The sequence below is a fragment of the Gorilla gorilla genome, chromosome 5 (genome assembly GCF_029281585.2).
Source record: "Gorilla gorilla gorilla isolate KB3781 chromosome 5, NHGRI_mGorGor1-v2.1_pri, whole genome shotgun sequence".
In the NCBI taxonomy this organism is placed as follows: domain Eukaryota; kingdom Metazoa; phylum Chordata; class Mammalia; order Primates; family Hominidae; genus Gorilla; species Gorilla gorilla.
The window spans coordinates 65,050,086-65,075,824 of record NC_073229.2 but is presented as its reverse complement, the minus strand read 5'-3'; the positions used below and the strand labels follow the sequence as shown (position 1 = coordinate 65,075,824).

Below are 25,739 nucleotides of genomic sequence, written 5' to 3'. Positions count from 1 at the left end.
TTTCATAAAGGATAGTGAAAACTGTTGGAACTTCTCAATATTCATTAATGCAGAAAAACTTTCTCTTAATATTCTTATTCTCCCCCAATCTCTTCTCAGAAGGACCTCAGGATTTAGTCCCATGAATATAATTTCCTTTCCCCTAAGTGCCTGTTGACTCCCTCTTGCTGGGTCTAGCTTTGTGCTTCCTCTTCTGGGTGGCTGCAGGCCCATGCTTTCGTAGCTATGGTCTTCAAAGGCTGAGCAAACAGGGTGTGAATCTAAAAGCATCAACTCTGTTGTTTAAAGCACATTACAAAAATGCCAAGGGCCCGCCTCTGTTTTGACAAATAAATAAAAGTTTAGCTTCATGTAGGCAAAGCGTCTGAAAAAATCATGCATGACTGTCAGGTAATGCCAAGCAGGCAATCTGGTGCATGGAACTGGCAGCTTGAATGCATGCCTTCCTGGTTCCCAGTTGCCTTGTCCTAGCATCATGAAATGGCAGCTTAACATTGGGGTTGGGGAAAGGAAGAGAACTATTCAGCAAGTTATTTTCTTTTTCTTTTTTTTTTTTTATGTTTGCTTCTACCGCTTTATTTTTATTTATTTATTTACTTAGAGACACTAAAAAGGGTATACAGATTTTATGTGTACAGCTCAACGATCTGTGACAAGGCAAACACACTCCAGTAACCAGCATCCAGATCAAGTTATGGAGCATTGCCAACACCCTAGAACTCACCCCTCATGCCCTCCTCTAATCACTGTACCTTCTCTCCACTCTCCAAAGCAGTGTAACACAGAGATTAGCTCTGTTTTCAAACAAGCAGTTGGAATGATACAATGTGTACATTTTGTGCCTGACTTCCTTTACTCAACATTACGTTTGTAAGATTTATCCATGTTACTATGTGGAGCTGTATTAGTTCATTTTCATTGTTGTATAATGTATTATATGACCAAATGACAATTATTTATCCTTTCTGCCAACAAACATGTGTGCTGTTTCCACCTTGGGAATGTTTATTTATTTATTTATTTGTTTATTTGTTTATTTATTTATTTTTTTATTGATCATTCTTGGGTGTTTCTCGCAGAGGGGGATTTGGCAGGGTCATAGGACAATAGTGGAGGGAAGGTCAGCAGATAAACAAGTGAACAAAGGTCTCTGGTTTTCCTAGGCAGAGGACCCTGCGGCCTTCCGCAGTGTTTGTGTCCCTGGGTACTTAAGATTAGGGAGTGGTGATGACTCTTAACGAGCATGCTGCCTTCAAGCATCTGTTTAACAAAGCACATCTTGCACCGCCCTTAATCCATTTAACCCTGAGTGGACACAGCACATGTTTCAGAGAGCACAGGGTTGGGGGTAAGGTCACAGATCAACAGGATCCCAAGGCAGAAGAATTTTTCTTGGTACAGAACAAAATGAAAAGTCTCCCGTGTCTACTTCTCTCCACACAGACCCGGCAACCATCCGATTTCTCAATCTTTTCCCCACCCTTCACGCCTTTCTATTCCACAAAACCGCCATTGTCATCATGGCCCGTCCCCAATGAGCCGCTGGGCACACCTCCCAGACGGTGTCGTGGCCGGGCAGAGGGGCTCCTCACTTCCCAGTAGGGGCGGCCGGGCAAAAGCGCCCCTCACCTCCCGGATGGGGCGGCTGGCCGGGCGGGGGGCTGACCCCCCCACCTCCCTCCCGGACGGGGTGGCTGCCGGGCGGAGACGCTCCTCACTTCCCAGACGGGGTGGCTGCCGGGCGGAGGGGCTCCTCACTTCTCAGATGGGGCGGTTGCCAGGCAGAGGGTCTCCTCACTTCTCAGACGGGGCGGCCGGGCAGAGACGCTCCTCACCTCCCAGACGGGGTCGCGGCCGGGTAGAGGCGCTCCTCACACCCCAGACGGGGCGGCGGGGCAGAGGTGCTCCCCACATCTCAGACGATGGGCGGCCGGGCAGAGAGGCTCCTCACTTCCTAGATGGGATGGTGGCGGGGAAGAGACGCTCCTCACTTCCTAGATGGGATGGTGGCGGGGAAGAGGCGCTCCTCGCTTCCTAGATGGGATGGCGGCGGGGCAGAGACGCTCCTCACTTTCCAGACTGGGCAGCCAGGCAGAGGGGCTCCTCACATCCCAGATGATGGGCGGCCAGGCAGAGACGCTCCTCACTTCTCAGACGGGGTGGCGGCCGGGCAGAGGCTGTAATCTCGGCTCTTTGGGAGGCCAAGGCAGGCGGCTGGGAGGTGGTTGTAGCGAGCCGAGATCACGCCACTGCACTCCAGCCTGGGCACCATTGAGCACTGAGTGAACGAGACTCCGTCTGCAATCCCGGCACCTCGGGAGGCCGAGGCTGGCGGATCGCTCGCGGTTAGGAGCCGGAGACCAGCCCGGCCAACACAGCGAAACCCCGTCTCCACCAAAAACATTCGAAAACCAGTCAGGCGTGGCGGCGCGCGCCTGCAATCGCAGGCACTCGGCAGGCTGAGGCAAGAGAATCAGGCAAGGAAGTTGCAGTGAGCCGAGATGGCAGCAGTACAGTCCAGCTTCGGCTCGGCATCAGAGGGAGACCGTGGAAAGGGGAGAGGGAGAGCGAGAGGGAGAGGGGGAGGGGGAGGGGGAGGGGAAGGGGGAGGGGGCGGGAGCGTGAATGTTTTAAATAGTTTTGCTATAAGCATTGTTGCATACCTTCTGGTGCACATATATACACATTTCCAATAGGCATGTGTGTATATACTAGGAGTAGGATTTCTGGGTCATAGCATATACATTTTCAACTTCTGTAAAGAGTACCAACCAGCTTTCAAAGTGTATGTTGCAATTTATGCCTTTATCAGAAATGTATGAGAATTCCAGTTGCTTCTCATACTCACCAAGACTTAATTTTATCAGATACTCTTTTTAACTTTAGCCATTCTGGAGTATATAGTACTATTTCAATATGGTTTTAATATGCATTTCCTTAATTAATAATGAAGTTTTATGTTTTTGTCCTTTATTGGCTATTTGAATATTCACTTTTATAAAATGCCTGCTCAAGTTTTTCACCCATTTTTATCTTGTGTTGATTTTCTAGGAGTCCTTTACATATTCTGTCCACAACCCCTTTGTCAGTTATAAGAGTAGCATACATGACTTGAGCCACAAAATATGTGTATAAATTTGAAATGTAAATTTCAACTGATTTCTTACAGGTTTAGTTACCATTTCAGTTTTATAGTATAGAACTAAGCTAAACAAAATATTTTACAAATCTGTGATAAATAATTCTTACATAGAAAGAGTACATTTTTTATTAAAATACATCTTCTAAAGACAAGAACAGGGCAAGTTTTTTTTAAAATTAGTTCCCTTATCCTTAAATGAATAACTTACCCAATGTTAAAAAGTCAGCAAGTTATTTTCCTGTTGCATTTGGATTTTGACTAGTATACAATTTTTCTTTTCTTTTTTCTTTTTTTTTTTTTTTTGAGACAGAGTTTCACTCTTGTCACCCAGGCTGGAGTGCAACGGTGTGTGATCTTGGCTCATTGCAACCTCCACCTCCTGGGTTCAAGCGATTATCATGCCTCAGTCTCCTGAGTAGCTGGGATTACAGGCATGCACCACCAAGCCTAGTTAATTTCTTATTTTTCGTAGAGACGGGGTTTCACCATGTCAGCCAGGCTGGTCTCGAACACCTGACCTCAGGTGATCTGCGTGCCTTAGCCTCTAAAAATGCAGGTGTGCAAAAATTACAGGTGTGATGTAAGGCAAATTTTGCAAATTGCAAATTTTGCAAATGCAAAAATTACAGGTGTGAGCCAGTGCGCCCAGCCGTATATAACATTTTAAATCTCAGCTACAAAGTGTTTTCACATACATATTCTCAACTGATTTTTATAATCAATTTGAGATGCATTGTCAGTTTCATTTTACAAATGGAAAAAAAGGAAGCTGAGGCAAAGGTCAGGCAATGAAACCAAAGCATCACAGCCAGTAGATCAAGCTGTAGGGTGGGATCCAAGTCTTCGTTTCTCTTGTTCTACTGTGTTGCAGCATGCTGTAAGAGGATGCAGTCCTGGTCGGATCTTTAACAGGAAATGATGATGGTGGTGCTGGAATTGTTGGCCCTTTTTCTGCTCTGCTCCTATGTAACATCTTCTTGGTTTTTGTTCCTTTCCCTCCCCTTCTGTTTCTTTCAGCTTGGATTCCTTAGCACCACCACAGCTCAGCCAGAACAGAAGGCCTCGAATCTCATTGGCACATACCGCCATGTTGACCGTGCCACCGGCCAGGTGCTAACCTGTGACAAGTGTCCAGCAGGAACCTATGTCTCTGAGCATTGTACCAACACAAGCCTGCGTGTCTGCAGCAGTTGCCCTGTGGGGACCTTTACCAGGCATGAGAATGGCATAGAGAAATGCCATGACTGTAGTCAGCCATGCCCATGGCCAATGATTGAGAAATTACCTTGTGCTGCCTTGACTGACCGAGAATGCACTTGCCCACCTGGCATGTTCCAGTCTAACGCTACCTGTGCCCCCCATACGGTGTGTCCTGTGGGTTGGGGTGTGCGGAAGAAAGGGACAGAGACTGAGGATGTGCGGTGTAAGCAGTGTGCTCGGGGTACCTTCTCAGATGTGCCTTCTAGTGTGATGAAATGCAAAGCATACACAGACTGTCTGAGTCAGAACCTGGTGGTGATCAAGCCGGGGACCAAGGAGACAGACAACGTCTGTGGCACACTCCCGTCCTTCTCCAGCTCCACCTCACCTTCCCCTGGCACAGCCATCTTTTCACGCCCTGAGCACATGGAAACCCATGAAGTCCCTTCCTCCACTTATGTTCCCAAAGGTAACTTAACCTCATGAATTATTTATTTGAGGAAGGCTTTGAGCCCAGTGGAGGTACCAAGAGTGGGCTTATACCAAAGATGTTTTCTCCATTTCGTGTATTCCAAAGTCACCCCTTGGAGAGAGGCCTTCATATGGTGGCTAATTAAATCTGGCTTTTTTGGACTTACTAGAAACATGTAGACTCAGAATTTTTCTATTAGGGGAGATCAAATATCTAAAAACTAGGTCACATCAAGCTATAAAATATGAACCAAGAGAAACAAGGACAGCGTGTGACCTTATGTAAGTTACTTAACCTCTTCAGGCCTCAGTTTCAAACTTGTCAAACAAATGAATAATTTAGATGTTTAAGGTTCCTTCCAGATCAAAAGTTTTCCAACATGGAGTCAGTCCCAGGTAGACATAGCCAGGAGCAGAGAAAGAGGGAGAAAGGGAGAAAATACCATTACATCCGGAAGCGAGAGATGAATTTTGAATCCAGGTGGGGCAAAGAATGAGTAAGAAAGTTAGAAGCTCAGGAAATAAGCAAATTTGTATCAGATTGAAGGTAACTAGCACTCATGTCTGGAAAATAATAACTTTATTTTTTCCGAATGATTTTAACTTTACTCCTTATATCAATTATTCAAGTTTTCCATCAGAACCTCAAGGAGAATATAAAATTTATCCTTTATTTTCAAATCCTTTTTGATTTAATGTAATTTTCATGAGATGATGACCAACTTGAGTTGTTCCTCCTAGTGTCCTCTCATGCATGATTACATTTAGCCTTAATGATAAGCCTGTGAAGACAGCCATCTTATAATTGCCAGTTGAAATGAAGAAACAGCCTCCAAGAGCTCAGATGGCCACTCTAGCTTTGCTTAGGCCAAGTCCTGTCTCTTGGGACTCAAAATTCCCATCTCTCATACTTCTTAATGAAAATTACTTGTGGAGGCTTCTCTGAGAGAAGTCTGCTAAGCTGCCAGCCCAAATCTTGTTTAATCTTTTGATAACAGATGCTTTTATTTGCTGACCTGTCCCACCAAGTCTTTCACTAGTCAAATTTGCATTTGAATTCTTTTTTTTTTCTTAGTCATATTCTCAGTTTTACCACTGCATCATAAAATAGTCAAAAGGTGGGAGAAGGAGGATGGACAAAAGAATTAAATTTGAACTGGTTCTCTGAAAACTCAAAATAAGAATTGGATTAGATCTCTGCACATATATGTGCCTGCTCAATATGTGAAGTACAGGAGAAGCTGCTGTCAAGCTCAGCTGTTGGATCCTTAAGGATGCCCTTGGTTTTGGTGTAAGAATGTGAGTTTAGTGGTTCAGTTCCATTTTTGCCTTCCACATGAAGGTGCCATTAGGGTCTTTATGAAAATGTGCAACACAATTTATTCTTAAGCCCCAAGGGTCATCTCATCTTTGATTATCTGGCCTAGCTTGGAGATGACCAGGGAAAGGAGGGAATGTATAGATCCCCAAATATGGAAAAGCTCTTCCCCCCTCCTTACTCTTTTTTCTAGGCATGAACTCAACAGAATCCAACTCTTCTGCCTCTGTTAGACCAAAGGTACTGAGTAGCATCCAGGAAGGGACAGTCCCTGACAACACAAGCTCAGCAAGGGGGAAGGAAGACGTGAACAAGACCCTCCCAAACCTTCAGGTAGTCAACCACCAGCAAGGCCCCCACCACAGACACATCCTGAAGCTGCTGCCGTCCATGGAGGCCACTGGGGGCGAGAAGTCCAGCACGCCCATCAAGGGCCCCAAGAGGGGACATCCTAGACAGAACCTACACAAGCATTTTGACATCAATGAGCATTTGCCCTGGATGATTGTGCTTTTCCTGCTGCTGGTGCTTGTGGTGATTGTGGTGTGCAGTATCCGGAAAAGCTCGAGGACTCTGAAAAAGGGGCCCCGGCAGGATCCCAGTGCCATTGTGGAAAAGGCAGGGCTGAAGAAATCCATGACTCCAACCCAGAACCGGGAGAAATGGATCTACTACTGCAATGGCCATGGTGAGCCTTCTCTCTTTTCTCCTTGCTCACAGATCTCTCTGCCACTTTTTCCCTATTCCCTGTTTTCTGAAGGAATGGGAATGTGTAGTTTGTGGAATCTCCTTTGTAGACCAAACACTACTTGATCTAGTCGTGTTATAGAAAAAGAGATTGACCGTCCCATTAGAAGTCATGCATTCAGAGAGAATAATCTCTCTTCCTCCTTTTCCCCTGGTACCTTTAAAACAGAAGAATGTTGTGGAATCAGAGACCTGAGTGACTCCTAGGGACTTTGTTTGACCTTGCCATTTAACAAATGAGAAATTCGAGTTTAGAGAGGTTTGGCAACATTGATCCAAACAAGAGGCTAGTTGTTTTTGAGGACAGATGGGATGAGACTCCTGACTGTTGGAGCACTTGCTTTTGCTATACGATTAGGCTGTGAAGCAAATGAAGGGGACAAAACCCAACTTGTCATAAGTTTGCCATTTTCAGTCAGAACGTTGCTTTTAGATTCCTAACAATTTCCTCACATATATATTTTCCCCACTTAAATTTTTAGGATCCCATGTCTATCAGGAGGGTAGGATGGTCTTTTGGATTGTAGACCCCAGAAGCATAATATGTCGGTCATCATCTGAGGCTCAGCATTACATCTCTTTCCTGGTAGTCAGCATGTGTTGAATACAGGCTGGAATATTTTGGCCTTTCCTCTTTTGAGGGCAAAAAATAGCTTATAGAACTTGTCCCAGAGCTAAGTTTGATCTGAAGACTGCAGTTTTCAGACTGTGCAGTAACTTCTCTTTCTTTAAATCCTAAATGAAACTTCGGCCCAGTTTTGATAACCCCATTCAGGTGTGTCCTCTCCCCTCAAAGAGAAAGGGGTATATCTATTTTTCTAAAAAGCAGTTTGGCTTTTTGTGGTCTTACAAATATTTATACCATTTGGCGTGGCAATTCCATTCTTGTGAATATATCATAAAGGTATAATCAGAAACACTGAAACAAAGAAATAAGCACAAAGATCTTAAACTTTTAACCCAACATCATGTCTCATAGAAATTGAAAATAACAGAAGGACAGTTTTAGGGAAAAACTAAGTAAATTATGGTGTATTCATAGAATGGAATATTATGTTGACATTCAAGATTTTATGAAGTTTTTGATTTTAGCCAGGAAAGTGTTTATACTAGGTTAAAGGAAAAAAACAAACACCAAACTACATACTTTGTAGAATATAATCCCAACTCTCATTAAACTTGAGAATAAGACTGAATGGAAATATGCCAAAGTGACCATTGTTTTTCCCCAGTGTGGTGGGATTTATGTGTGGGTTTCTTTTTTCTTTATTAGTTTTCTGTACTTTCCCCAAGTTGTCTGTACTAAGTACATGCCACTTCTATAACGAAACGTTTAGAAAAAGTTAAAAAAGTCTTGCAACTCATTTTGCTTCCCCTTATTGATTTGTGTAAATCAAGTTTGTCCATCCCATGACCTAGGACAGCTTTGGCTTTGAATGCAGCCCGACACAAATTCGTAAACTTTCTGAGGGTTGTTTTTTTTTTTTTCTTTGAGACAGAATTTAGCTCTTGTTGCTCAGGCTGGAGTGCAATGGTGTGATCTCAGCTCACCACAACTTCCACCTCCCAGGTTCAAGCGATTCTTCTTCCTCAGCCTCCTGAGTAGCTGGGATTACAGGCATGTACCACCGTGCCCAGCTAATTTTGTATTTTTACTAGAGATGGGGTTTCTCCCTGTTGGTCAGGCTGGTCTCGAACTCCCAACCTCAGGTGATCCGCCCGCCTCGGCCTCCCAAAGTGCTGGGATTACAGGTGTGAGCCACCTTGCCCAGCTTTTTTTGTTTGTTTTTTAGCTTATCAGCTATTATTGGTGTATTTTATGTGGCCCAAGACAATTCTTCTTCCAGTGTGGCTCAGGGAAGCCAAAAGATTGGACACCTATGATGTAAATGGTCAAAAGTCAAGTGAAAGTCGGGCAGAGGCAAACATCCTATTTGGGTCTTATCAGACTAAGCTTGCATAAACTTGAATAAGACAACTATTTACTGGAAGCCTGTGTGGGGAAAGCTTCAATTCCCCCTTCTTTTTAATTAAAAAAAAAAAAAAAATCTTTTTATTTGTACATAATTCCAAACTTTTGAAAAGGTGCAGCAACAGTACAAAGAATACCTACATACCTTTGCCCACATTTATCTATTATTAACATATTGCTCTTTTGCTTTATCATTTGCTCTCTCTACGTAAAAAATACACCTATTGGCCCGGGCGTGGTGGCTCATGCCTGTAATCCCAGCACTTTGGGAGGCCGAGGCATGCAGGATCACCTGAGGTCAGGAGTTTGAGACCCGCCTGGCCAACATGGCGAAACCTCGTATCTACTAAAAATACAATAATTAGCCAGGTATGGTGGCACACGCCTGTAGTCCCAGTTTTTTGGGAGGCTGGGGCAGGAGAATCACTTGAACCTGGGAGGCGGAGGTTGCAGTGAGCCAGGATTGCGCCGCTGCACTCCGGCCTGGGCCACAGAGTGAGACTTCATCTCAAAAAAAAAAAAAAAAACAAAAAAAACAAAAAAATCACACATAGATTTTATATTGTAAAATATGTATTATAGAATAGCTTATTATATATTATATAACATGTAATATATAATATATAATTATGTGCATATATACACATACATACATGGAAAAAATAATTTTTCTTAATTATTTTATGGCTTTTTATCCCCTGATACTTTAGCATGTATTTCCTGACAATAAGACTGTTCTCTTCAGAAAACATACCGCAGTTTTCAGCCTTAATAAATTTAGCAGGGTTACAATCCTTTGCCTTTCATTTGCCAATATTGTATGTTGACCCAATAAGGCCCTTGGTAGATAAAATATACTTTTTTTTCTCTAGTGTAGGATCCAGTCTAGGATCAGAATTGCATTAAACTGCGCTGTAAGTGGCTAGTCAGGATATTTGTTCTGTTGCAGATTTACCCAATTAGTAGAAAACCATGTGAACATCCTGATACATAATTAAATATCTGGAACTGTCCTCTCATTATTCACTTTATTACAAAAGCAACTCCATTCCTTTAGTAGCTGCATTTATAGATTATGGTCAGCTACATTTTTAAACTCTCTTTTGCAGTCTGGTTTTTAAAATTCTTGAGAACACAGCAAGTTGTAGAGTTAAAAACTGGTCCAGCAGCAGAAAGCAATTTAATATGATGACCTTAGACGTTCTTATGACCATGGTAACCTTATAAACTACTATGCCTGTGTCCTTAAAACAATATCCTATTTTGTAAAAATAATGGAAGTGCCAAATCAAACAAAGCCCGATCCTACTCGTCTGTGAAAGCAGTACCTCAGCAATATGCTTTTCAAACTAAATTACAGTAGTTTCATTGAGGCATAACTATCTCTTCCAATAGTTTAGGCTTGTTCCTCAGATTTTTGCATTGGGATATTTATATTTAAGGTGTTTTTCTAAGGAAAGTCTTTTCTTTCCAAATTGCTAGTCTCAAACATGCAACCGGGTAAAATCCTATTACAAAGAGAGGTTCTGTTTAGTAAAGCCATTCCAGGTGCTCAGAGAGGCCTCTAGAAACAGGGCTTTGTTGGTCTGATTGCATTGAGTACTGGCCAGCAGATAATCCCGTATAATAAGATCTTTTCCTGGCCCTTGTCTATTTCACACTGAATTGTTCATGAGGATAAGGTGGGAAGGAAATGGCTTAGCCTTGGGTTGTTTTCTGTCAGAGGTCTTCTAAGACCTCACTTATCCCTGCCTACCCTCAGTAGAACAAGCCATGCTCCTGGATGCCATATACATCCTCCGAACTTTGAAGCTAGGCCATTGGTTTCTGTCTTTCTTGCGAACAAAAACCTCTTTTCTTATTCAGCTCTACTCATCCATCTTTGTCTACCATGGACTTATAGTTTTTAAAGTTGAACTCCAGAAAGCTACAATCCTACATTCATGGAGTCCTAGTATTGGAAACATAAGAGGAGGCCTCGCATGGCTAGGAGATGGAAGAATAAATGTGCTGTGGTATTTTGTACTCTTTCTTCCTTTCTGAAGTCAGAGCAATTTTATGTTTGGTAGATGTTGGTATATGTTTGGGGACTGGACTGTGATTTCACGTAATGTATCTATTTCAGCAACAGGAATTGGAAGTATCTTCAGAATGTTTACATATAAAAATATAGTTAAGAGGTTGAAGTGTCAGCCAGATAAGAATATTGTTAATACTCAATTTGTCATGCTTTTATCGTTTTTTGAAAATGTATTTCTTTTTGTTGTATAACCTCAATGTAATGGGGTAAGTGGAGGGGGAGGGTCCAAAAATTTCAATTTAATTAAAAATTAAGGATTTATGTGGATTCACATTAATTGAGAGGTTACGTGGAAAACATTTTTTTATTTGATCTGTTTTGTCACAAAAGAACAAAAGTAAAGATAGTAGAATTTAATCCCTATACAATTGGCCATACATTGCACTGAGAAAAGTCACCAATGATCTGAAAACAGCCACTTTGTTCATTTCCTTATAGCTATGGAGGCTACAAAACTGTATTCCAGTCCCAATTGAAAAACAGGGTAGCTGAGAACAGAAACCAATTGCTGTTTGCTCATTGCAGTTTCTAATTTGTGCCGTTACTATTTCCCTTTTCCTTCTTTCTTCCTCTCCTTCCTCCCTTCCCTACTTTCCTATTATCCTTCTCTCCCCCATTCTTCCTCCCTCCTTAACTATTTGCAAAAAGTAGGGAGTCTTGTTCTCAGCAACTAGTGGGCCTAGAAATTTAGAGGAGAAGTTTGAAAAGCAGGTGAGGAGTAGGAATTGCCATGAAAGTACTTATGGATGAAGAAGCTCTGCAAAGTGACAATAGGAACAAAACATCGGCAGTTTCTGGCTTGGATCATATTTCCTTTTTCCTTCAGACTGTGAAGAAAAGTGAGGGAAAAAAGGTGAGAGACAAAGGAATTGGATATACCTCCTTTAAACCTGCTCAGTTTCTGTGCTCTGCCTTGAGGAGACACTGTAGTAAGCATTTGATAGAGACAGTGATCCCGCTTCACGTAGTTACTTGAGGCACATGCCATAGATAGGCAGCATCTCCTTTAAATCAACTGCAACAGGGATTATGAAATCAGTTGGGGCAGGCATTATTTCTCAAGCAGATTGTTTTGTATCCTCTACAGCAAAAGGGCAAAGGTCTTATTCTGAAGAACTGGATTCTAAGATGCAATTTCTTCATTCCTTTAGCTCTCGCCATCTGTCACTGTTTAACTCTTTGTGGCTATGTGGTTTGTCTCCCCACATAGCTTCTAAGTTCTTAGAGAGAAGACATTGGGTCTTACTGTATGTCCCCTGTGCCTGGAATAGGGCTTGAGGAGGGGTGGTCCAGAGCTGAGCTGGCACATATGGTAACCACTAGCCTCATGAGCTATTTAATTTAAAACTAAAATTAACTGAAGTTAAAAATTCAGTTCCTCAGTTGCACCAGCCACATCTTAAGTACTCAGTAGCCGCACATAGCTTGTGGTTACCATATTGGATAGGACAGATAAAGGACATTGCCATCATCATACAAAGTTCTCTTGGATAGCACTGGTGTAAAGCATCCATAAACTAAGTAATCTACATATGCTTTTTAAGGCCAGAGTGTTTTAAAGACATTGGATTGGTTTTTTTCTTGTTGACTTATACTGATGTTGGTGTTAGGGATTTAAACATAGAGACCTTCAGGTGGGTTCTTTGTACTAAATTGCCATAGATGGTAAGAATTATTTTTCAGAGCTAAAGGAAGCTTCCATAATAGCACTGCTTTAAAATATGCAAAAAACTGACTAGGAAAAGATTGCTGACATCCCTCATCTGATTTGCTTATTTCAAAGTGAAACACATCAGCCCATGGACACTGGAGAGCAGGGTGATGCCGAGAGAGAACCCTGCTAATTCAAAGGCCAAGGCAGCTTCGTAAATGCTTAGGTGCTCGTGTTTAACTAGTGTGGAAATGGATTAACCTTGTGCGTGGCGTTAGCAGACAAGCATGAGATGCTTGTAGGAGTAATGTGGTTGGGCTGAAGTGGGAGTGAGGGAGGCAAAGGAGATGAAGCTTTTGGGTAAGAAAGAAGCATCATAGACTAGAAATTCCATCCATAAACCTGGGTTCTAAAATTCTGGATTTGCCATTTCCTAGTCATGTACTCTCAGTTAAGACCTTTTACTTCTCTGGGCCTCTGTTTATAATGTTAGAAAATTTTAAAAAATGCATTAGAATATGCAGTTAGGAACAAAGACTCTGGAGTCTGGTTTCCCTTTGCTTACCAGCTGTGTGAGCCAGGGCAAGTTACTTAACCACTCTGTGCTTTAGTTTCTTCATGTGTAATACAGGGATACTAATAGTACACAGGCTGTAGTGAGGATTACATACATGAGTGTGTGCCCAGTGCTTGGGACATTGCTGGCCACATGGTCCACAGTTCACAAGTGATAGCAGTGATGAGGACGAGGGTGCAGATGCTGGAGATGATGCAGAGGATGGATCATCATCATCCTCACCACTGACATCATCACCTCCTTCCTCTCTGGTAGTCTCAGTTTGTTTCCTGATTAAGTCACAGAAATGACCACTAGCAAAAAAGAAACATTCTCCTTTAAAATACTATACTTAGGGGTTGGGCACAGTGGCTCACGCCTGTAATCCCAGCACTTTGGAGGCCGAGGCAGGCCGATCATTTGAGGTCAGTAGTTCAAGACCAGCCTGGCCAACCTGGCGAAACTCTGTCTCTACTAAAAATACAAAATTAACCAGGCGTGGTGGCGGGCGCCTGTAATCCCAGGTACTCAGGAGGCTGAGGCAGGGGAATCACTGGAACTTGGGAGGCAGAGGGTGCAGTGAGCCAAGATCGTGCCACTGTACTTCAGCCTGGGCAACAAGAGAAAAACTCCATCTCAAAAAAACAAAACAAAACAAAACAAAAAAACCCCAAAAAAACTGTACTTAGGTAGGAGCAACACTGCCACCTTAAAAGAGCTTATTAGGAAGATGGGTTTCCCTCCATACCAGATATGATTATTAGCTTAATTAATTTACACCTGTAGGTAGTGCTCTCTCAAATGGGCAGAGCCTCTGAGATCATCAAGCAAGACTCTTCAGTGGCTTTAGACTTGGATATAAATCTATGCTGTCCAAAACAATATTTTCCCTAAGCTATCTATACCATGGGTCAGCAAGTTAGGAGATATTTTAAGAGAATCTAGGAGATATTTTAGGATTATAGGTTGCAACTACTCCACTCTGTTTGAAAGTGTGGTAGTATGAAAGTGGCCAGAGACACCATGTAAATTATGGGTGTGGCTGTGTTCCAACAAAGCTTTATTTGCAAGAACAGGTGGTTTGTCCTGCAGGTTGTCGCCCACCAGCATCTGGTCTATGCCATAGACTTGTCATCTCTTAGCAGCTTCTTCTCTTTCACCTTCTGCTGGCTTGCACAGCTTGGATAAACAGTTTGATTCTTGGAGGCTTTCTTGAATTTCAACAGTTTGAGCTCAGTTTTTCCTCTAGCAGTAACTGTTTCTAAGTCTGCTGAAGGGGTAAGTAGCAAAGGAGAACCATCAGCTATGAGTGGGAGCAAAAAAGGTGGCAGCTGTCCTTGTATTTTCTCTTAAAAATTGTTCTGTGCTTCCTCCATCTCCTAACAGATGTCGGCTTTCACCAGGAGACTCCATCTTATGTATGGGTCCACCTCACAGGTGTACCTGCCGTGTACCTGCTACAACTCATCTCTTTGCCAAACTGGAGCCATAGAGAAGAGAGGAGGGGGTCTGGGAGAGCTCAGGTTCAAATCTATTCGGCTACTAAAAGGCTGGATGATCTCAGGCAAGGCACTTTCTCTCTTTGGATCTCGTCTTCTTTCGTAAAATCAGGAGACTTGAACCCATCACAGAAGGGCCACCAGATTTTGATCAGTGACAATTTATCTGTGCCTTACCTGAGTGTGCCTACTGTCTTCCTGGTGTCTATCAGGAGAAACACTGGCCTGAGGGGTCCTGCAATGTGCTGTAGGGTGGAGAACACTGCGCTGCCAGTCAGAGGGAACAGGCCAGGCTCAATGCCAACCTGATGCCACTGAAGGATTGTGTGCTCACTGCAACATGAAAGAGCTTTCCCCCAGGCTTTTGAAAGTGTGAGGGCAGGTTAGTGAAAATTTCTATTTAAATTAGGTCACAGAGTTGGGGGAAAACCAAGAGAATGTGTAATAACTCTGTGTGCTTTTAGGGAGAATGTGAGACATTTTTTTTTTCTTTTTCTAAAATTACACTTTAAGTCCTAGGGTACATGTGCACAACGTGCAGATTTGATACATAGGTATACATGTGCCATGTTGGTTTGCTGCACCTATCAACTCATCATTTACATTAGGTATTTCTCCTAATGCTATCCTTCCCCGAGCCCCCCACCCCCCAACAGGCCCTGGTGCGTGATGTTCCCTGCCCTGTGTCCAAGTAATCTCGTTGTTCAGTTCCCACCTATGAGTCAGAACATGCGGTGTTTGGTTTTCTGTCCTTGTGATAGTTTCCTGAGAATGATGGTTTCCAACTTCATCCATGTCCCTGTAAAGGACATGAACTCATCTTTTTTTATGGCTGCATAGTATTCCATGGTGTATATGTGCCACATTTTTTAAATCCAGTATATCATTGATGGACATTTGGGTTGGTTCCAGGTCTTTGCTATTGTGAATAGTGCCGCAGTAAACATATGTGTGCATGTATCTTTATAGTAGCATGATTTATAATCCTTTGGGTATATAACCAGTAATGGGATTGCTGGGTCAAATGACAATTCTAGTTCTAGATCCTTGAGGAATCGCCACACTGTCTTCCACAATGGTTGAACTAATTTACACTCCCACATTAGGAGTGGGAATATAGGAACGTAAAAGCGTTCCTATTTCTCCACATCCTCTCCAGTATCTGTTGTTTCCTGACTTTTTAATGATTGCCATTCTAACTGGAGTAAGATGGTATCTCATTGTGGTTTTGATTTGCATTTCGCTGATGACCAGTGATAATGAGCATTTTTTCATGTGTCTGTTGGCTGCATAGATGTCTTCTTTTGAGTAGTGTCTGTTCATATCCTTTGCCCACTTTTTGATGGGGTTGTTTGATTTTTTCTTGTAAATTTGTTTCAGTTCTTTGTAGATTCTGGTTATTAGCCCTTTGTCTGATGGGTAGACTGCAAAAATTTTCTCCCATTCCGTAGGCTGCCTGTTCACTCTGATGATAGTTTCTTTTGCTGTGCAGAAGCTCTTTAGTTTAATTAGATCCCATTTGTCAATTTTGGCTTTTGTTGCCATTGCTTTTGGTGTTTTAGTCATGAAGTCCTTGCCCATGCCTATGTCCTGAATGGTATTGCCTAGGTTTTCTTCTAGAGTTTTTATGGTTTTAGGTCTAATATTAAATCTTTAATCCATGTTGAATTAATTTTTGTATAGGTGTAAGGAAGGGATCCAGTTTCAGCTTTCTACGTATGGCTAGCCAGTTTTCCCAACACCATTTATTAAATAGGGAATCCTTTCCCCATTTCTTGTTTTTGTCAGGTTTGTCAAAGATCAGGTGGTTATAGATGTGTGGTGTTATTTCTGAGGCCTGTGTTCTGTTCCATTGGTCTATATATCTGTTTTGGTACCAGTACCATGCTGTTTTGGTTACTATAGCCTTGTAGTATAGTTTGAAGTCAGGTAGCGTGATTTCTCCAGCTTTGTTCTTTTGACTTAGGATTGTCTTGGCAATGCAGGCTCTTTTTTGGATCCATATGAACTTTAAAGTAGTTTTTTCCAATTCTGTGAAGAAAATCATTGGTAGCTTGATGGGGATGGCATTGAATCTATAATTCTTTGGGCAGTATGGCCATTTTCACAATATTCATTCTTCCTATCCATGAGCATGGAATATTCTTCCATTTATTTGTGTCCTCTTTTATTTCGTTGAGCAGTGTTTGTAGTTCTCCTTGAAGAGGTCCCTCACATCCCTTGTAAGTTGGATTCCTAGGTATTTTATTTTCTTTATAGCAATTGTGAATGGAAGTTCACTCATGATTTGGCTCTCATTTGTCTGTTAATGGTGTATAGGAATGCTTGTGATTTTTGCACATTGATTTTATATCCTCAGCTTAAGGAGATTTGGGGCTGAGATGATGGGATTTTCTAAATATATAGTCATGTCATCTGCAAACAGGGACAATTTGACTTCCTCATTTCATAATTGAATGCCCTTTATTTCTTTCTCTTGCCTGATTGCCCTGGCCAGAACTTCCAACATTATGTTGAATAGGAGTGGTGAGAGAGGGCATCCTTGTCTTGTGCCAGTTTTCAAAGGGAAAGTTTCCAGTTTTTGCCCATTCAGTATGATGTTGGCTGTGGGTTTGTCATCAATAGCACTTATTATTTTGAGATACATTCCATCAATACCTAGTTTATTGAGAGTTTTTAGCATGAAGCGCTGTTGAATTTTGTCGAAGGCCTTTTCTGCATCTATTGAGATAATGTTGTTTTTGTCATTGGTTCTGTTTATGTGATGGATTATGTTTATTGATTTGCATATGTTGAACCAGCCTTGCATCCCAGGGATGAAGCTGACTTGATCATGGTGAATAAGCTTTTTGATGTGCTGCTGGATTTGGTTTGCAAGTATTTTATTGAAGATTTTCCCATTGATGTTCATCAGGGATATTGGTCTAATATTCTCTTTTTTTGTTGTGTCTCTGCCAGGCTTTGGTATCAAGATGATGCTGGCCTCATAAAATGAGTTAGGGAGGATTCCCTTTTTTTCTGTTGATTGGAATAGTTTCAGAAGGAATGGTACCAGCTCCTCTTTGTACTTCTGGTAGAATTTGGCTGTGAATCCATCTGGTCCTGGATATTTTTTGGTGGGTAGGCTATTAATTATTGCCTCAATTTCAGAGCCTGTTATTGGTCTATTCAGAGATTCAACTTCCTCCTGGTTTAATCTTAGGAGGGTGTATGTGTCCAGGAATTTATCCATTTCTTCTAGATTTTCTAATTTATTTGCATAGAGGTGTTTATAGTATTCTGTGATGGTAGTTTGTATTTCTGTGGGATTGGTGGTGATATCCCTTTTATCATTTTTTATTGCGTCAATTTGATTCTTCTCACTTTTCTTTTTTATTAGTCTTGCTAATGGTCTACCAATTTTATTGATCTTTTCAAAAAACCAGCTCCTGGATTCATTGATTTTTTGAAGGGTTCTTTGTGTCTTTATCTCTTTCAGTTCTGCTCTGATTTTGCTTTTTTCTTGCCTTCTGCTAGCTTTTGAATGTGTTTGCTCTTGCTTCTCTAGTTCTTTTAATTGTGATGTTAGGGTGTTGATTTTAGATCTTTCCTGCTTTCTCATGTGGGTGTTTAGTGCTATAAATTTCCCTCTACACACTGCTTTAAATGTGTCCCAGAGATTCTGGTATGTTGTGTCTTTGTTCTCATTGGTTTCAAAGAACATCTTTATTTCTGCCTTCATTTTGTTATTTACCCAGTAGTCATTCAGGGGCAGGTTATTCAGTTTCCCTGTAGTTGTGTGGTTTTGAGTGAGTTTCTTAATCCTGAGTTCTAATTTAATTGCACTGTGGTCTGAGAGACAGTTTGTTGTGATTTCTGTTCTTTTATATTTGCTGAGGAGTGCTTTACTTCCAATTATATGGTCAATTTTAGAATAAGTGTGATGTGGTGCTAAGAAGAATGTCTATTCTGTTGATTTGGGGTGGAGAGTTCTGTAGATGTCTATTAGGTCTGCTTGTTGTAGAGCTGAGTTCAAGTCTGGATATCCTTGTTACCCTTCTGTTTCGTTGATCTGTCTAATACTGACAATGGGGTGTTAAAGTCTCCCATTATTATTGTGTGGGAGTCTAAGTCTCTTTTTATGTCTCTAAGGACTGCTTTATGAATCTGGGTGCTCCTGTATTTGGTGCATATATATTAAGGATAGTTAGCTTTTCTTGTCACATTGATCCCTTTACCATTATGTAATGGCCTTCTTTGTCTCTTTTGATCTTTGTTGGTTTAAAGTCTGTTTTATCAGAGACTAGGATTGCAACCCTTGCTTTTTTTTTTTTGCTTTCCATTTGCTTGATAGATCTTCCTCCATCCCCTTATTTTGAGCCTATGTGTGTGTGTGCATGTGAGATGGGTCTCCTGAATACAGCACAACAATGGGTCTTGACTCTTTATCCAATTTGCCAGTCTGTGTCTTTTAATTGGGGCATTTAGCCCAATTACATTTAAGGTTAATATTGTTATGTGTGAGTTTGATCTTGTGATTATGATGTTTGCTGGTTATTTTGCCCATTAATTGATGCAGTTTCTTCATAGCATCAACAGTCTTCACAATTTGGCATGTTTTTGCAGTGGCTGATGCTGGTTGTTTCTCTGCATGTTTTGTGCTTCCTTCAGGAGCTCTGGTAAGGCAGGCCTGGTGGTGACAAAATCTCTCAGCATTTGCTTGTCTGTAAAGGATTTTATTTCTCCTTCACTTATGAAGCTTAGTTTGGCTGGATATGAAATTCTGGATTGAAAATTATTTTCTTTAAGAATGTTAAATATTGTCCCCCACTCTCTTCTGGCTTATAGGGTTTCTGCCAAAAGATCCACTGTTAGTCTGATGGGCTTCCCTTTGTTGGTAACCTGACCTTTCTCTCTGGCTCCCCTTAACACTTTTTCCTTTATTTTAACCTTGGTGAATCTGACAAGTATGTGTCTTGAGGTTGCTCTTCTCGAGGAGTATCTTTGTGGTCTCTGTGTTTCCTGAATTTGAATGTTGGCCTGCCTTGCTAGGTTGGGGAAGTTCTCCTGGATAATATTCTGAAGAGTGTTTTCCAACTTGGTTCCATTCTCCCCATCACTTTCAGGTACACCAATCAAATGTAGATTTGGTCTTTTCACATAGTCCCATATTTCTTGGAGGCTCTGTTTGTTTCTTTTTACTCTTTTTTCTCTAACCTTGTCATCTCGCTTTATTTCATTAATTTGATCTTCAATTACTGATACTCTTTTTTCCACTTGATCAAATCAGCTATTGAAGCTTGTGCATGCGTCACGAAGTTCTCGTGCCATGGTTTTCAGCTCCATCAGGTCATTTAAAGTCTTCTCTACACTGTTTATTCTAGTTAGCCATTAGTCTAACTTTTTTTTCAAGGTTTTTAGCTTCCTTGTGGTAGGTTCAAACATGCTCCTTTAGCTCGGAGAAGTTTGTTATTCCTGATCTTCTGAAGCCTACTTCTGTCAACTCCTCAAAGTCATTCTCCTTTCAGCTTTGTTCCATTGCTGGCGAAGAGCTGTGATCCTTTGGAGGAGAAGATGCGCTCTGATTTTTAGAATTTTCAGCTTTTCTGCTCTGGTTTCTCCCTGTCTTTGTGGTTTTATCTACCTTTGGTCTTTGATGTTGGTGACCTACAGATGGGGTTTTGGTGTAGACGACCTTTTTGTTGATGTTGATGCTATTCATTTCTGTTTGTTAGTTTTCCTTCTAACAGTCAGGTCCCTCAGCTGCAGGTCTGTTGGATTTTGCTGGAGGTCCACTTCAGACCTTGTTTGCCTGGGTATTACCAGTGGATGTTGCAGAACGGCAAATATTGCAGAACAGCAAATATTGCTGCTTGATCCTTCCTCTGGAAGCTTCATCTGGGAGGGGCAGCTGCCTTTATGAGTTGTCTGTTGGCCCCTGTTGGGAGGTGAGTCCCAGTTAGGCTATACGGGGGTCAGGGACCCACTTGAGGAGGCAGTCTGTCCCTTCTCAGAGCTCAAACGCCGTGCTGGGAGAACCACTGCTCTCTTTAGAGCTGTCAGACAGGGACGTAACTCTCCCCAGTAAAAACTTTCTTAAATTACGTGTTTACCACAGATCAGTGCATCTTTGTAATTTGTTGGGACTATGTGCTTAAGTTTTACAAGATAATCTAAAAGTGATACTTGTGAATGGAGAAAACTGTCACTCATATATGGGTAGAGGCTGGGGTTATAGAAATAATTTATTTCACTTCTAGAAAGGCAATGTCCAAGTCTGGTTTCACATGCAGGTTACAGGCTAAGTGCTCTGCTGGGAAGAAGGTGGCTTTCCAGGGGCCCAGGCAGAGCTCTTGTCCACAGCGTATATCTTTAGCCATGACAACCACAAATTTCTTCCTTTAAAAATGCTTATGAGAGATATTAAATTAGAGAGGAATTATTCTCTGTCTTAGATGATATTTCTCCCTCTTTGTTCTGCTGTTTGGTACATTATCTCTTGGTTAAGAGTTATTGTTATCCATATGTTGCATTATTTGCCTAAAGAGAAGCTAAATGGTCAGTCTGCCCAATTCTGAATTAGTTGGAATTTGGCTAAAGCAGGGAAATACATTATATGAAGTAAACATGCTATCCTATTCTGAAATGAGGGAAGTTTGGGATAAGTTTGTAACCAGGTTCACCCTTAAGGAATCTCAAGGCAAAGGAAAAAATAGAAAATAATCTTTACAAAGACTTGTTATTCAGCTGCTTAACTTGTGATGTTTTTATTTAATTATATATATTTGAACACCATGTTCAAGGTACTGTTCCAGGACTAGGGCTTACTAGGCTTTAGTAATATAGTGTTTGTTTTCATTTTATTTTTTGGAAAATTTACAAATTGGAGAGCAATAAAGATCATGGGCAATGTGTGTATGCATGTGTGTGTGTGTTTGTGTCAGTGTGTTTGTGTCTGTGTGTGTCTGTGTGTGTGTGTTTGTGTGTAAGTCACGGTTAGAGGAGATTCACTTAGTCCAGTCCTCTCATTATACAGAAGATGAAGCTGAGGCACAGGAAGGAAGGGTGACTTGCTTGAAGTCAATGGCCAGTAGGGTTAGAGGGAAGCCAAGGCCTGGCTCTCTAATTCTCGAGACAGTGCTCTTTATATTTGACATGTTGCTTTCCTGGTCAAAGGACTGCAGGGTTCTTCTGCTCAGTACAGAGGACATTCTGGTTTGTAAACAATTACTCAAGTTTCTTGAATGAGAACACACACAGGCGATTGCAAAAACCTAGAAGATAAATAAGGATATTGGAGACTGAGGTTTGGGGAAGCAAAGGAATGAAGGAACATAGCCCTTTGGCCCTTATCAGGGGCATAGGGTAGATGAGGAGGTGGGGATGGAAGGCATGTCTCAGAGCCTGACCTGCTGTCTCTCCCTGGATAGCCTGGATGACACCGGTAATGGTTCCTAGATGATAATCAAGACAGAAGGGGAAGCGGTATGTGTCTACCTTTTTATGAGTATCTTTTACTTGGATGATTTCAGGCTGGGGGAGGTGAAAGAACTGGTGGCTGTGAGATAAATTAGGAGATCTTGGCTCCAGGTGAAAGCAACTTAAAGAAATTCTTAAACTCTTTCAACACAAATGAAACCTTCCCACCTTTGCCTTGAAGAGACAAAGGTGTTCTTCTTTATGTCTCCTTTCCTTGAACCCTCTTAGAGACTTGAGCACCTTTCTAGCTGCTTTTGACATTCTCTTACTTTAACTCAGTTTTACTTGAAAATGTTCTTGTCCAGGATAAATCTATAAGAAAGCTCCTCTAGGAGAGCCTTATTATTGGTGAGGGAAGGGAGAGAAATGATACTTCCTGTTTACTGAATGCTTATGATGTTCCAGGCACTGTTCTATGGAATTTATGTATATTTTCTTGTTGAATTCTCAGAATAACCTTATGATGTCAGGATCTTGCCAATTTTACACATTAGGAGCAGTGGCACAGAAAGATAAAGTAATTTGACTAAGGTCACACCACGAGTCAGTGGGGAGCCTGGACTGGCTCTCAGGCATGTGGCCTTGGATCCTGAGCTGGGAACTAGTGCATACACTGTATCTCACTCTTACCCTTCCATCCTTTGGAGAAGGAGGAGTGGAGGTGTGGACAGATGCTTGAAACCTAGACCATCACAAATATACTGTTGCAACATATTTCTCCTCAATTTCTACTTGTTTCCCTTTCTAGGACCCCATGATGAGGAGTGGGGGTTGATGGAGAGACATATTCAAGATATTCATATTCAAAGAAGCAATCAAGATTCAGAAAGATGGGGTTGATAATTTTTACTTCACCCTGGGAGGCAGCATAGTGCAGTGAAAGGTGAGGGCTCATGTGTCAGATATACCTGGGTTTTGAATATCAGTCCTGTCTATGCCATGGTGCCAAGCCTGTGTCTCACCTGTAATGTGGATATGACTCCTATCTCATGGGATGTCTATGCAGATTGAATGATATAATATGTAACATTGATAAAATTACCAGCTTGGTTGCCCCTTTTTCTTCCCCACAAGGTCAGGGAGATGAGCCATACTGAAGCATTCATGGAGAGCTGGGGTGAGGCGGAGGGACATTATATCTGATTTTCAACTCAAGTAGAAATCCGTCTAGGGTCAAAATGTATAATGAGTCACATAGGCCAGAAGAAGTGGTTGCAGAGGCAACAACTGCACTAGGAACTTTGACTATAAAATGCCTTAAAGATTGACCAGTACAAGAAGAGTAGAAAAGAAAATCAAGAGTGTGAGGCCAGGTGCGGTGACTCACGCCTATAATCTCAGCACTTTGGGGGGCTGAGGCGGGCTGATCACTTGAGGTCAGGAGTTCGAGACCAGCCTGGCCAACATGGTGAAACCCCGTCTCTACTAAAAAATACAAAAATTAGCTGGGCGTAGTGGTGCGTGCCTGTAGTCCCAGCTACTCAGGTGGCTGAGGCAGGAGAATCACTGGAACCTGGGAGGCAGAGGTTACAGTGAGCGGAGATCTCACCATTGCACTCCAGCCTGGGTGACAGAGTGAGACTCTGTCTCAAAAACAAAAACAAAAAAGAAAGAAAAAAGAAAATCAGACTGTGGCATGGGTAGTCTGACTCTAACAATATTAGAGGCTGGAAGGAAGGAAATTTACTCACACAGGTCTGCTCTTGTAGGGTGGGGAGCACCTGCTAAGTTGATAGGGTGAAGCCTTGGGAGGTGAAAGAAGGGAATATTCTGTGTACAAGTGAAAAAGCAAACCTGCTTATTGGGAGATGTGTGGAGTGAGGCAGCTTTGGCTCGGGAGGGAAGCTGTGCAGAGGGAAGGACCCTGTGGGCCTGATTTTACTCCCCTTAATGATAAAGGTCTTGGATTCAAATATTTATAATGTCTCTTTTCATCTTAAAATCCTTTCCTTCGGAGATGCAAAAACTGAAACTTGCAGTTGAAAACAACCTACAACCAACCCCTTCTGTATTTTAGGATTGAAATTCAAATACTAAGTTAAAGTACAGACCAGCTGGCTTGGTGGTCGAACCTCTTATTAGCATAACTTTGATGTCCCAGTTTGAATGTAAAGACTGTTCTTTGGGGAAATAACGCTGTTTAACAAACAAGACATAATTTGCTTCGCATATTTATTTATATATTGAACTAAGTTATATTTTAGGACTTGAGTTTCTGGTGATAACATTTTTTATTTCTTCCATTCTATCCCTTATCCACAATGTACTACTCAAGCAAAGCAAATCATAACATCATCCTTCTTTCCCTAGCAAGCCAGCAAAAATGGTTTTACTCAATAACAGCCCAGTTCAGAGTTCTAAGTTCTTATGAATCCCAACAACAGGCTTAGAAAAAAAATGTTTCCTTCCTTCCCCAAGTGTGATTCCTCTTTTAGGATTGGTCAAATGTGGGAGAATTTGTCTTTATTGGGGGTCGTGAACAAAACCCATCTCCCAGACTCAACCCTGCAGACTTCTCCCTCTTTCTAGGGTAAGCAGTAAGGGCCAGTCCAATAGTGGGAGTAGATTTGCAATGCAGTGCAATCGTAGGAGTGGAATTGCATGTTTCTTATACAAAGATTTCCTAGAGGTTTCAGTGGTCAGGTGACAGAAGTTGATCAACTGGAAGCTATGCTGTGGCTATATTTGAACAATATTAATAAACTCTTCAATCAGGTATCAGGAATACCTTAAGAAAACTTTCATCTGAATTATTAAAACCACCATATGCAGTGTTTGGAAATGAACAAATCAAGTGTGTTAGGAATGATATGTTACATTAGCACTTTGCCACTTTGGTTTTGCTTAAAATGAAGTTATGGGGTGTTTGCTACTACCGGCATAGGCAAGATCAGGAGGTGATTTGGGATGCAAAGATGACATAAAATGTGATTACTACCATATACATTTTTAACCTTTATAGGAAAGGCTTCTTCTGCTACATTGTTTTCACATTCTACTTTTCTTTAACAAAGATTGATAGGCTTCCTGAGTGCCATGTCCTGTTCTAAGTTTTTATAAGTATCAACTTCATTTTCATAACCCTATACGGAAGGCCACTATTATCCCTATTTTACAGATGGGGAAACTGAGGTTTGAAGAGTAACTTCCCCAAGTTCACATAGCTAGGAAGTAGCAGTGCCAGGTTTTAAAGTCAGGCACTGATCTGATGCTAGACACTGTCCCTTAATGATCAGAATCTGGATTTTCCCATAAATTACTTGGTGCTAGAAAGGTCTAACCTTTTGTGGTTGATTTAAAGAAACAAAACAAAACAAAAAAACTGTGCTCAGTCAAGAAAAAAATTATTACCTTAGCAAAGCCCAGCTTGTTCTGAAATAAAACGCCTACAAAATTGTCATCAACAGTAAATTTTCCTCTGTAGAAATCACTCAGATTTCCTACTTGTTCATAAATTGCTTGAAATAGAAAAATTCTAAAGCCAGACACCCAATGGCTGAAGGCTCTACAAGGCTGTTTTAAGAAATAGAGGCTGTTTCAAGTAAGTCAGAGGTGATGGAGTCCTTCTAATCTGAACTCCCTTCTGTTTAACTTGGTGTTTTTCTCATCACCAGACAGCAGTGGCAACAGCAGCAGCAGTTGCTG

At 41.6% G+C, this 25,739-nt stretch overlaps 1 protein-coding gene across 1 annotated transcript in view; it reads left to right on the top strand.

Annotated features, from left to right (window-relative positions):
• Positions 1-25,739, top strand: part of TNFRSF21 (TNF receptor superfamily member 21) — an 80,143-nt gene that overhangs the window by 20,902 nt on the left and 33,502 nt on the right. The window contains exons 2-3 of the mRNA XM_004044149.4: positions 4,160-4,811; positions 6,325-6,819. Of these exons, the coding sequence (XP_004044197.2) occupies positions 4,160-4,811; positions 6,325-6,819 (1,147 nt within the window). The remainder of the gene's footprint in view (positions 1-4,159; positions 4,812-6,324; positions 6,820-25,739) is intronic.